The sequence below is a fragment of the Ochotona princeps genome, chromosome 3, assembly GCF_030435755.1.
Source record: "Ochotona princeps isolate mOchPri1 chromosome 3, mOchPri1.hap1, whole genome shotgun sequence".
Classification (NCBI taxonomy): Eukaryota; Metazoa; Chordata; class Mammalia; order Lagomorpha; family Ochotonidae; genus Ochotona; species Ochotona princeps.
Genome location: NC_080834.1, coordinates 71,826,930 through 71,839,888, shown reverse-complemented (window position 1 = coordinate 71,839,888; position 12,959 = coordinate 71,826,930). Strand labels below are relative to the sequence as shown.

Below are 12,959 nucleotides of genomic sequence, written 5' to 3'. Positions count from 1 at the left end.
TCTATTTTAAATTACAGGAACAATATGAATTATATTGTGAAATGGGCTCCACTTTTCAACTCTGTAAAATTTGTGCAGAGAATGACAAAGATGTCAAGATTGAGCCATGTGGGCATTTGATGTGTACCTCTTGTCTTACAGCATGGCAGGTATAATTAAGGGGTAATTGGCAACAAGGATGGCTTCTTTCGATTTCCTCTTGGTATTTCTCTTTTCAGTTTTTTTTTAAATATGTGCTTTAATGAGTTGCAAAATAATGTTGATAACTGATTTACCTGAAATGTTCTTTTAAAAATCTCACATCTTATACTTTGATTTTTTTTTTGCATATAACTTAATTTTTATGTGATTAGTTGTTCTACTTCAATAATACCATTGATTTCAAAATGAAATTAAAAATGTTGGCAGAGAACCAGTTTAGAATTTACTGTAGTTCTCTTACTAGCTATAGTCAGATTGTGAAACATAGTCAGTTCTGGCAGATAAATCTCATGCTGAAATGTTCTTTTTTTTTTAAGATTTATTTTTATTGGAAAGGCAGATATACAGAGAGGAAGATCTCCCGTCCAATGGTTCACTCCCCAAGCAGCCACAGTGGCTGGAGCTGAGCCAATCCGAAGCCAGGAGCTTCTTCCAGGTCTCCCACGCGGGTGCAGGGTCCCAAAGCTTTGGGCCGTCCTTGACTGCTTTCCCAGGCCAGAAGCAGGGAGCTGGATGGGAAGTGGGGCTGCCGGGATTAGAACCGGTGCCCATATGGGATCCCGGTGCATGCAAAGTGAGGATTTTAACCACTACTCTATCACGCCGGGCCCAAAATGTTCAAGTAAGCATGTTTTTCCTAGCTAGGTTTGGCTGCTAACTCACGTACAACTAGGAGTGCTCTGCAGGGAGAGTCACATAGGAAGTGTCGCCCGAATGCTTGCAGTTCCCACCAAAACAGGCGTTGAGTTTTCCGGTTCATAAAAGTGAAATCTAAGAAAAATCTTAATGGTGTTTAGACATTTTATTAAATAAATTTCTTTACTAGCCTATTTTAAAAATGCATCCTTCAATATGCAGTTGATGTCTCTACCCTATTCTTGGGCCCTTCCTGGTCTGATCTCTTTTCTAGAACCTTGAATCTACGGTAGAAGAGGAAGAAGGGACCTGGAGATGAACAAAAGGGTGAACAGAATTGGAGTGCTAAATACAAAATATAATGATTTTCATAGCCTTATGGAAAGTACTTTCATATTGTTAGGTACATTTTAAAATCTGATGAGGTACATTTTAAAATCTGATGAGGAAAACAAAAATTTGGTTATGTTTTCTCAAGTCATTTTACCTATTCATGTTTGTCACTTGAATCACATTGTTCAAGTGTTCCTACTTCTTTCCTTACATACACATTTCGTTTACATTTCGCTTTAGATTTTTTGATCACTGTTTTAAAAAATATTTACTTATTTGTGTGAAGATGAGAGTTACGCTGAGAGAGACAAGAGGGAGACCTTATATCTGTTCAGTCTCTAAATGGCAGCGGTGACTGGGCTGTGCCGGGCTGAAGCCAGGGATTTCATACATGTCTCCTATATGGGTGGCAAGAGCCCAAGCAGTGTGGCTGTTCTCCACTGCTTCCCCGGCACATTAGCACTGAACTGGATGGGAACTAGAGCAGCGGGTTCATGCACTGGTGATAGGGTTGACAGTATTGAAGTGGCAGATTTACTCACTGTACCATGCCAGCCCCACTTTTGTTTTTTTTGTTGTTGTTGTTTTATTCTGACTCTTATTTTTACCTCCTTGTGATATTGTGTGAGTTTTTGGCAGTTCAGGGAGATACTGGAGAAAGAACGATGCTCAATTTGGCATCAGCAGAAATTTTCAGCCTGTGTGTTGCTGATTAATACTTCGGCTATGTCATTAGTGATACTCTTCTGAACTTAACAAGACCTTTTTAAAAATGGCTTTAAATTTAGGTATGCTGGTAAAAGACAAAAATCATGGTTTTGCAAGTAATTTTGAATCTGTCAGTAGAAGATATTATAGAGATGTTGCTGAATCCAGGACAAACATTTAGGAAAGACTCACGTGTCTGGTGGGATAGTGTGGTTCTTATGGGTGTGACTCAGTCAAATCTTAGCATTTCTCCCTAAAGAATGTTGGAATTTTAGGCTGGTTATAAATTGTTTATATTCTGCCTCCATATGACATCTTGTATTTCTGTTAGTTTTTTGAAGCTTGCACTCTTGAAGCACAAATATCTGCATATATTGTAAAACTTTTAATCTTTTGTTTTAAGGATTTATTTTATTACAAAGTCTGATATACAGAGAGGAGGAGAGACAGAGAGGAAGATCTTCCATCTGACGTTTCACTCCCCAAGTGAGCCGCAACAGCCGGTGCTGCGCAGATCTGAAGCCGGGAACCAGGAACCTCTTCCTGGTCTCCCATGCAGGTGCAGGGCCCCAAAGCTTTGGGCCGTCCTCAACTGCTTTCCCAGGCCACAAGCAGGGAGCTGGATGGGAAGTGGAGCTGCCAGGATTAGAACTGGCACCCATAGGGGATCCTGGGATGTTCAAGGTGAGGACTTTAGCCACTAGGCCACGCCGCCAGGCCCAAAACTTTTAATCTTTAACTTTGTAGTTTGCTTGGTTATTGGAAGCTTTAAATGAGTTACAGAATCCCTTATTAGTTTGGCAAAACACATTTATTAGTAAAATTTACTGTATAAAATATTTTACATGGGTAGTTTTTGTAGCCTAGGCTGAGAGTATCACTCAGTGTAAAAGAAAACAAGTTCTGTTTGTTTTACTCTCTGTATACTTCTTCAGTGAAACCTTATGTTTAAAGAAAAAATATTCAAAGGCAGTACTGTTATTTGTCAAGATATTTAACATTTTGCAATGGATTATTTATTTAATTTGGGATTCCTCCCCCCAAGCCCCCACCTCCCTACAGGTTTTCCCCACATAGCTACAATAGAATAGTCCTTCATAAGGACTCGTAATTCCATCAGTCCCTTATTTAAGTGTGCCCCAACATTGGTGGTACATTGTCAGACAGTCTGGCATCCCATTGTCTACACATTTCCAACAGTTTCATTGGGAGTAATTCTTTTGTTTGGAAGCAAGAATGCATATACCCCCACATCTGGATATGATAGACCCCAGTACTCCATAACTGTACATTTCCATAAATTAGAAGCCATGAAAGAAGGCTAACAACTGGTATGAATTAGAACAATAGCCACAACAACAACAACAACAACAACAAATTACAGCACCATGAAAAAAACAAAAAAAACCCCAACACATGGGTGACAAAAAGGAAACACAAAAGTCTCTTGTGAAAAATGATGCCACCATGTAATTCATGAGCTATTGATGAAATTTGACAAGAGAAAAGAACGTATTTGAAATAAATGAAACAAATAAAAAACGTCAAAACACATGGGATGCAGCCAGAAAAAAAACATGAATCGCATTATTGAAGTTACACTTCCGATGATGGTTTCCTTATATTAGAGAGAACATACGGTATTTGTTCTTTTGTGATTGACTCATTTCACTGAGCAAAATGGTCTCTTGTCTTTTACCACCTAGTTGTAAAAGACATAATTTCATTCTTCTTAATAGCTAAATAATACTCCATGGAATAGATGTCTCACGGTTTCTTTAACCACTCTTCTTTGGATGTTCATCTGGTTTGTTTCCGTGTTTTTGCTAGTGTAGATTGAGCTGCTGCAAATATAGGATTACGGATCCCTTTCTCATATTCAGATTTCATTTCTATTGGATATATTCCTAGGAGCAGGATAGCTGGGTCATATGGCAGGTTTATTTGCAATTCTCCAAGCACTCTCCATGCTGTTTTCCACAGTGGTTGTACTGGCGTACACTCCCACCATCAGTGAAGGAGGGTACCTTTCTCCCCACATCCACGCCAGCAGGTATTACTTGAGTTCTGAATGTAGGCCTGTCTCACTGGAGTTAGGTGGTACCTCAACATGGTTTTCATTTGTATGTCTCTGATGGTTAGGGAGCCTGAGCATCTTTTTATTATGTCTGCTAGCCATTTGAATCTGTTCTTTTGACAAATCTCTGTTCATTTCTTTTGCCCATTTTTTCACTGGGTTGTTTTTTGTTTGTTTGGTTTTTTGTTTTGCTGTTCCTGGGTTTCTGAAGCTTTTTGTATATCCTGGATAGTAGTCCCCTATCACTTAGTTAGCTTAGTTCTTAGGTATTTAAGATGATTCTCCTCTATTTTTAAAGGGAACTGTTTTCCTGGGATTGTTTGTGTACACTAGTGCCATTGACTTGTGTTCATTAATTTTGTATCCTGCTACTCTGCAAAGTCTCTGAGATCCAGTAGTCTCTTGACTGAGTCTTTTGGATCTCCTATGTAGAGAATCATGTCATCTGCAAATAGAGATAATTTCATTTCCTCTTTTCCAATTTGGATTCCTTTGAGTCTTTTTTCTTGCCTAAATATCTCTGGCAAGGACTTCCAATATTATATTGAGGGGTAGTGGTGACAGTGGACATCCCTGTCTAGTTTCAGATTTTAGTGGAAAGGCTTGCAATCTTTCCCCATTTAGTTTGATGCTGGCATTGGGTTTTGCACAAATTGCTTTGATTGTGTTGTAGAATGTTCCTTCTATGCCTATCTTAGGGTTTTCAGCATGAAGTAGTGTTAGATTTTATCAAATGCCTTCTATGCATTTATTAAGAGGATCATGTAGCTTTTTTTTCAATTTGTTGATGTGATATATCACCTTTATTGATTTGCAAATGTTGAACCATCCCTACATGCCTGGGATGAATCCCATCTGGTCTGGGTGAATGATCTGCCTGATGTACTGTTGTATCCTGTTGGCTAGTATTTTGTTGAGAATCTTTGCATTTATGTTCATCAAGAATATTGGTCTGTAGTTATCTTTTTCTGTTTCTCTATTTGATTTTGGTATTAAGGTTGTATTGGCTTCATAGAGTTTGGAAGGATTGCCTCTCTTTCTATTGTTTGGAAAAGCTTGTGTGGATTTGGGGTAAGTTCCTCTTGAAATGTTTGGTAAAACTCATCAGTGAAACCATCTGGTTCAGGACTCTTGTTTGTTGGCAGGGTTTTGATTACTGGTTCAATCTCAGTGCATGTTATAGGTCTATTTAAATGGTTAATTGCTTCTTGATTGAATTTTGGTGGGTTGTATTTGTCCAAAAATCTATCCATGTCTTCTAGGTCTTCTGAACTGTTTGCATATAGTTGCTTGTAATAGTTCCTGATGATTCTTTGTATTTCCGAGGTATCTGTTGTTATATCTCCTTTCTCATCTCTGATGCTATTGATGCATATTTTTCCCTCCTTTTTTTGATTAGTTGGGCTAGTGAGGAGTCTATTTTGTTGATTTTCTCAAGGAACCAGCTCTTTGATTCGTTGATCTTATGTATAGCTCTCTTGGTCTCTATTTGGTTTATTTCCTCCCGTACTTTGATGATTTCTTTTTTCCTACTAATCTTGAGATTGCTTTGCTGTTTTTCTAATTCCTTCAGCTGTAGTGTTAGTTGATTTACTTGGTGCTTTTCTAGTTTCTTGACATAAGCACTGGATGAAATGAACTTTCCTCTCAGCACCGCCTTGATTGTGACCCATAAGTTTTGATACGTTGTGTTGATGCCTTTGTTTGTTTCAAGCAATTTTTTAATTTCCCCTTTGATTTCCTTCCTAACCTATTGCTCATTTAGTAACATATTATTCAGTCTTCATGTGTTTGCAAGTTTTCCTTGGTGTTTTGACTTCTTGGTCTGTTGCTTTATCCCTTGATGGTCTGAGAAAACCCCTGGTATGATTTTGACTTTTTAAAATTTGCTGAGGCTTGTTTTGTGTCCTGTAACATGGTCAGTTCTGGAGGAGGTTCCATGTACTAATGAAAAAAAGTGTATTCTCTGTAGGATGAAAGGTTTGAAAAATGTCAACTTATTCCATTCGCTCTAGAGTTTGGGTGAGTTCTGTTGTTTCTTTGCTGAGTTTCGTTTTGATCAGGCCATTGATGTTAATGAGGTCTTAAGGTCCCCCACTATGGCTGTATTGGAATCTATTTCTCCCTTTAACCATTAATGTTTGTTTCATGTAGCTAAATGCTTTGACATTTGATGCATATACATTTATTATGGTGATCTCTTCTTGCTAAATGCATCCTTTAATCATTATGTGATGTCATTCTCTATCTCTCTTGAGATTCTCAACATTAAAGTCTGTATCATCTGATATAAGAATCGCTACTCCTGCATATTTTTCCTTCCCATTTGCTTGGAATATCTTTTTCCATCCTTTCACTTTCAATTTCCCCTGATCTTTGTTGGTGAGATGTGTCTCCTGTAAGCAGCAGATAGATGGGTTTTGTTTTTTGATCCAGTCCTGTAATTTATGGCATTTGCCTGATGAGTTTAAGCCGTTTACATTCAGAGTTATTATGGATAAGGGGCAGTTTGTTCCTGTCATTTTAACGATGTGTTGTTCCATGATTGAGTCTTCCTTTAGTCTTTCAGTGGGATGTTCTCCACATTGGCCTTTGCTTTTGCAATTTGCTATTCCTATTTTCTTTCATGGGAACATCTTTGAGTATCATTTGTAGGGCAGGTTAGAAGAAGTTAGAAGAGGCAAATTCTTGAAGTTTTTCTTTATTGGGGAAGCATTTTATTTCATTTTCAAAGACAAAGGAGAGCTTTACATGGTATGTAATTCTGGGCTGGAAATGTTTCTCTTTTAGGATCCAGAATATGTCACTCAATTTTCTTCTAGCCTATATTGTTTTCTCTGAGAGGTTAGCTGTGAGTTTGATTGGGGCTCCTCTATACGTCACTCAATTTTTTTCATCTGCACATATAAGTATTTTTTCTTTTTGTTTAGCTGAAGAGAGCTTGCTTATCATGTACCATGGTGAAGTTCATTTTTTCTCAACCCTATTGGGTGTTCCGTGGCCTTCCTGTATATTGTTTTCAATTCTTTCTCCAGATTAGGGAAGTTCTCATTATTATTTCATTGAATACACGTTTAATCCTAATTTCTCTTTGTGCACCTCTGAAGCTCCCATAACTCTTAGGTTGGGCCTTTTAATCATATCTTTTAATTCTTGGATACTTTTTTTAGCTCGACCTAGCTTTGCTTCCAGCCTTTTGTTTCTTCATGGTGATAGGAAATATCTTCCAATTCTGAAATTCTTTCTTCTGCTTCATTCTTTCTATTTTTGAGACTCTCCACTGTATTTTAAATTTGCTCCACTGTGTTTTTAATTTCTGAGATATAAGCCTTCATTTGATTCATTACTGCTATTTCCTGTGTAATGTATTCCTTAAATTCTTTGAACTCTTGTATGTGCTTCTTATTGTTGATCAGAAGCTTTATAATGAGTTTTCTGAATTCTGTGTCCCCCATTTTCTCAATTTCTTCCTCAGTTAACTCTGAGGGTGGTGGAGGTTTTGATTCCTTTGCTGGAGAGTCTTCAGTAATATTCGTAGTGCCTCTGTTCTTTTCTTTTACCTTTTGTCGTTGCCATTCTGGTTGGCAGATTCTTCTCCTTAGTGCAGATTTCTAAGATGTATTACCTGCAGGTCTGCCAGTTGATTTATATGTTCAGTGTCCTGTATTAGGAAAGCACTAGTTGTCCTGAATGATTGCTTTTCCAGTGGCACTGATCTTGTTGGCTGCACTGATCTTGTCGACACCTGCTGGCCTATATGTCTGCATCCCTCCTGGAGTTATTTTGGATGGAGTTGCTGGCATGCCTTGACGGGGCTGTTTTTCTGCGGAGCTTGTGCAATGTTCTAAGGTAGAGGTGATTTTGTTCCCACCTTGGCACTTTGGCAGCTCAGCTGTTCCCCCTTCATTCTGACTGTGCCTGGTCCCATGACCCTGACTTCTGAGCACTACTGATTTAGCGCATGTGCAGTTTACCACTGCTCCTGCAGTTATCAATGCTCTGAGCCTTTGCCTGTCTGTGAAGGATGGCTCCTGTAGGGGCACCAACATAGATCTGGGCTGTCGGCTGTAAGCTCCAGGGATCACACAACCTGGCACGATGCAAGGCTGGCGCTGCTTTCTCTGTGGGCTCTGTTCAGTGCAATTAACTAGAAACTATCCCACTCTGAGCCTTGAAATCTACACTTGTTACCCTGCTGTACAAGATGGTGCCCGGAAGGGTGCTGCTGGAGAATTGGGGCTGCTGGCTTTCAGCTCCAAGGACCACACAGACCCTGCAGGGAGCAAAGCTGGTGCTACCACCCTGCTGAATCAGTTGGGTGTGATCAGCCAGAAACGAGCCCCCTCTGGGCTGTTCCATGAAATCTGTATTCCGCTTTTTCACACAAGTGGCACCTGGAGTCCCTTGCTTTTTCTCTGCCTGTGGCTGGCCCAAGCTATTCAGTAAGGTTGGCAGGTCACAGACTGCATTTGCCTCCTGAGCTCCCTGTGTGAACCCAAGCTCCCACATGGCTGCCACCAGAGCCGAGCTGGGGCCACTACTAGATGTCTGGCTTTTGCTGGAGCCAGCATTACCGGAGTATGGATTGCCACTTGCTGATTGCTGGTGGGTTTTTCTGTCCACTGCAACACTGCTCTGCCCCACTGCTGCTTTGCTGCGTCCAGGGGGTCTCTCGGGACCCCCCCTTCCTACTTTCTGACTCCTATTTTTTCTCTGTAATCTACTTCTTGTGCTTCACCCTATCAAAGGATTCTCTTTCACACCAAATGTTCTCCCCTAAGCTGCGATCTTGCCTACCAGATTTTTTGTCTCTTCCTCTGTCCCTCTGCCTTTCAAAAAACCCAATAGGTTCATTTTGAATTAAAGTTACTATCAGCATGTGGCAAATCAGGTCCTTGATTCACTCCATGATTTTTTATGAGCTTGTGTTGAATAAGATTGTTGACTTCTGTTATTTCTCTTTTATATTCTGAAATACTTTTTAATCTCACTTAGAGTAAATGTGCAAATTCAGAAATTCTTAAGCACTGAAAAATAGTTTGGATAGCATTTCAAAAGAAGCTGAGTTAAGAGTTATATGGAAGTGTAATTATCTAAGTAAACAGTAACCAAAACCCAACAAATTCAGATATATTGCAGTCATGAAAATGATATATTGTCATACTCAGTGCCACTAATATCCTAAAATTGCACCATGATGTTTTACATTTAGGTTAATGGAAAATATACAAAGACTAAAAATTCTCTCTTAGAATGTTCTCTATTAGTAAATATTCTCATGAAACATTTCATGTATGTCTCTAAGTGCTTGCTTCAATTTATATGTATTGCAAATGTTTATCTGTACATTTTTTCTATGTCTACACATTGTTACATAACTACTCAATAAATTATAAGTTTTCTGCTACGTGAATGATTTGGAAGAAATTTAAGATTTCATTTAATTTAAAACAATTTCAACAAATAGTGAAAAACCTTTATGTCTTTTATCACTTTTTATATACCACTTATCATGATAGAGATCTGATATTGAGTCATAAGAATTTTAAGCATTAGATCGATTTATCCTATACAGTACCTATTATCAGTTCCTTCAATTTTTAAGATTTTGACTTTTCTATTTATCTTTTAACCACATTTGTTGTTTGAAATACTAACAGTACCAACTCAAAATCAGTAAGACTGAATTTCTCTTTTATACCAAGAAGAATGGTACAGTGATTTCTAGTTCAGTCTTTCTTACCCCTGAATAAAATTGTTTTTTGGTCAAGGTTTGTGATTTTTTTTCTTTCATTCTTTCTTCATATAAAGTGAGCTAATTCCACCTGTGTCCTGTTGCATATTTAGGAGCGTGGTGATACTTCCAACCGTATGCCGCTCTCACTTTGGCTTGTATTTCCCACCCACACTCTTCTTTTTTTCTTTCTAAGTGTTTCAGTGCATAAATTCATGTCTCTTTGCAATTACAGGCTTAAAACTCAGTTAGATGACAACATCAACAAATAGCGTATAGAAAAAGTGAAACTCTACCTCAGGAATATAGAGAAGGCTGTAAACAGTAATAACTAATCAAAAACAAACAAAAAATGTTCAGCACCTTAATTGTCGACAAATGTCTTGTTAGAGTTACAAGTCAGTCTAGATTACCCTAAAATCTGCCAAGATCAGCAAAATTATACTTCAACACAACAAATGGCTAAATACTAAAAAGAAATAGACACGAGACAGCTGAATGGTACCTTATAGCCATTTTAAGGTATATAGCGGTCGGTTCTGTATATAAAACTAAAACTGAAATGTCAACGGGCTAATCATAGGTTGTGGTTAAGAACTTGCTCTCTCTTTTTTTTTTTTTTTGTAACACACTGGTTACTCACAACCATGTCAATTCCATAATGTTGCAAATTGCTGTTGATGTTATGTCTGGACTCTTGGTTGAATGGGATGATATTCTGCCAGCTCTAACAACGTACCAGAAATGGTCTCCCCAAGAGACTGTTCAACCCATCTGGACAATAAATAGCTGGACTTTATACTTGGTATATGTTTGCAAGAAAGGAATCTTGATTGAATTTGAACTGTAATACTGCATCAAGGTGGAGGAATCCACCAGGGGGGAGGGGTGTGGGGGGGATTCCCAGAGCCTATGAAACTGTAACATAATGCAAAATAATTAATAAAAAATAAACAGTAATAACTAATCAAATCTAAAAATTTCAGTTTCCTCATCTAGATAACATTTGTGTTTTTTTTTTTTTTTTGACGGGTTGTTTGTTTTTACTTTGGGTGTGAGTTACCACACGTCAAGCAAATTGTTTTGTTTTTGTTTTTTGTTAAAATTTTACTTTCTATTAGAAAGGCAGATCAGACTTATGGAGAGGAAGAGAGGCAGAAAGAAAGAGCCTCCATGTGCTGGTTCATACTACAATGGCCTCAATGGCTGGAGCTGAGCCAATCCAAAGTCAGAAATCAAGAGCTTCTTCCAGGTCTCCCATACGAGTGCAGGATCCCAAAGCTTGGGACCATCCTCCACTGCTTTTCCTGGCCATAAAGAGGGAACTGAATGAGAAGCTAAGCAGCTGGTTCAGAAAAAGGTACCCATATGGGATTTTGGTGCTTACAAGGTGAGGATTTAGCCGTTGAGCAATTGTGATGGGCCCAGGGAAAACATTTGATACTTGTGTTTGGGGGATTGGTTTATTTTTTTTTTAATATTTATTATTATTGGAAAGCCAGATATACAGAGAGGAGGAGAGACAGAGAGGAAGATCTTCCATCTGCTGTTTCACTCCCCAAGTGAGCCGCAACAGGCCGGTGCTGCGCTGATCCGATGTCGGGAACCAGGAACCTCTTCCGGGTCTCCCATGCAGGTGCAGGGTCTCAATGCATTGGGCCGTCCTTGACTGCTTTCCCAGGCCACAAGCAGGGAGCTGGATGGGAAGTGGGGCTGCCGGGATTAGAACCGGCACCCATATGGGATTCCGGAGCTTTCAAGGCGAGGACTTTAGCTGCCAGGCCCGATTGGGTTATTTCTATAAGCATTACAGTTTCCAATTGTAACCACTTGTTTGCAAAGAGGAAACTTTCTTTTTTTTTTTTAAGAGTATGTGATGCTGAAGCAAGCAAGCACCATTTTCAGTTGTCTTTTTTTTTCCAATATATCTCAGTCATATTCCATTCTGTGTATATACCACATTTCCTTTATCCTGTCAACAGTTGGTGGACGTCTTGGTTGATTCCATCTTAGCTGTTGTGAATTGATCTACAATAAATATCAGTGTAGAAATAACACTCTCATGCACTGATTTAATTCTTTTGGTAAATTATCGGGATTGGGATGGCTGTGCCATTTGGTATGTTAATGTTCAGATTTCTGAGAAGTATCTGTACTGTCTTCCTTAGTCATTGTACTAGTTTACCTTGCCAGCAGCACTGGATAAAGGTATTGTTTTGGCTACATTCTCAGCAGCATCTGTAATTTTCTGATTTTCAGATGCTAGTCAATCTGACTCGGAAGAGGTGGACCCTCGTAGTTTTTCTGTGCATTTCCCTCATGGCTACTAAGCCTGGTATTGCAGTTTCTGTACTTGTGTGGCAGTGGGTTCTTACTAGTCAAACGAAGTTTCTCTTTGAACAAATCCCCATTTATGTATAGATTGCTTCCTGCCCACTGCCACACTTCCTTAGGCAGCATTCATGTTGTATAGACACTATTTGGTGATCATTTGATCATGTTATGGTAAAGTACCCCTATTTAGCAAAAATAAATCATAATATTTATTCAATTGGCAGATATTTGTAAAATATGAGATGTAGTATTGAAAACTCATAGGTGGCCGCGGTAGTTATTCATTGGGCTGATCCTAGTTGATAGTGAATATATAAAAGAAAGCACACAGTTTTCAAATATTTGTATGCCATGTCTCACATGGCATCTGAATTTGTAGATATGATAGGAAACATTCTAGGAGTATTAGGTCTCTGAACTGGGATGCAAGTAGTAAAACATATCATCTTTTTTTTTTTATTCATTAATTACATTGTATTATGTGACACAGTTTCATAGGTACTGGAATTCTCCCCACTCCTCCCCAAAACCCTCCCACTATGGTGGATTCCTCCACCTTGTTGCATAACCATAGTTCAAGTTCAGTTGAGATTCCCTCATTGCAAGCATATACCATACATAGAGTCCAGCATCTTATTGTCCAGTCAAGTTCAATGGCTTCTTAGGTATACCCTCTCTGGTTTGAAGACAGAGCCAGCAGCGTATCATCCTGATCAATTAAAAGCTCCAGCATACCATCAGTAAAAATTTACATCATTATGGAATTGACATAGTAATGAGTAGCCAATTTGTTAAAAGTAAATGCGAGTTCTTAACCACCTTCTGTGACCACCTCATTGACATTTCAATTTTAGTTTATACATAACATATCATCTTAAATTAAGGCAAACATGTGGTATTTAAACTTTTTTCTTAATTCAAAAGTGGTCAAGGGCT

At 38.7% G+C, this 12,959-nt stretch overlaps 1 protein-coding gene across 4 annotated transcripts in view; it reads left to right on the top strand.

Annotated features, from left to right (window-relative positions):
• The window catches only part of CBLB (Cbl proto-oncogene B), a 196,357-nt gene that overhangs the window by 125,291 nt on the left and 58,107 nt on the right, over positions 1-12,959 (top strand). For all 4 annotated transcript variants that reach the window (XM_058661828.1, XM_004593216.4, XM_004593217.4 and 1 more), the window contains one exon: positions 18-149. In XM_058661828.1, the coding sequence (XP_058517811.1) occupies positions 18-149 (132 nt within the window). The remainder of the gene's footprint in view (positions 1-17; positions 150-12,959) is intronic.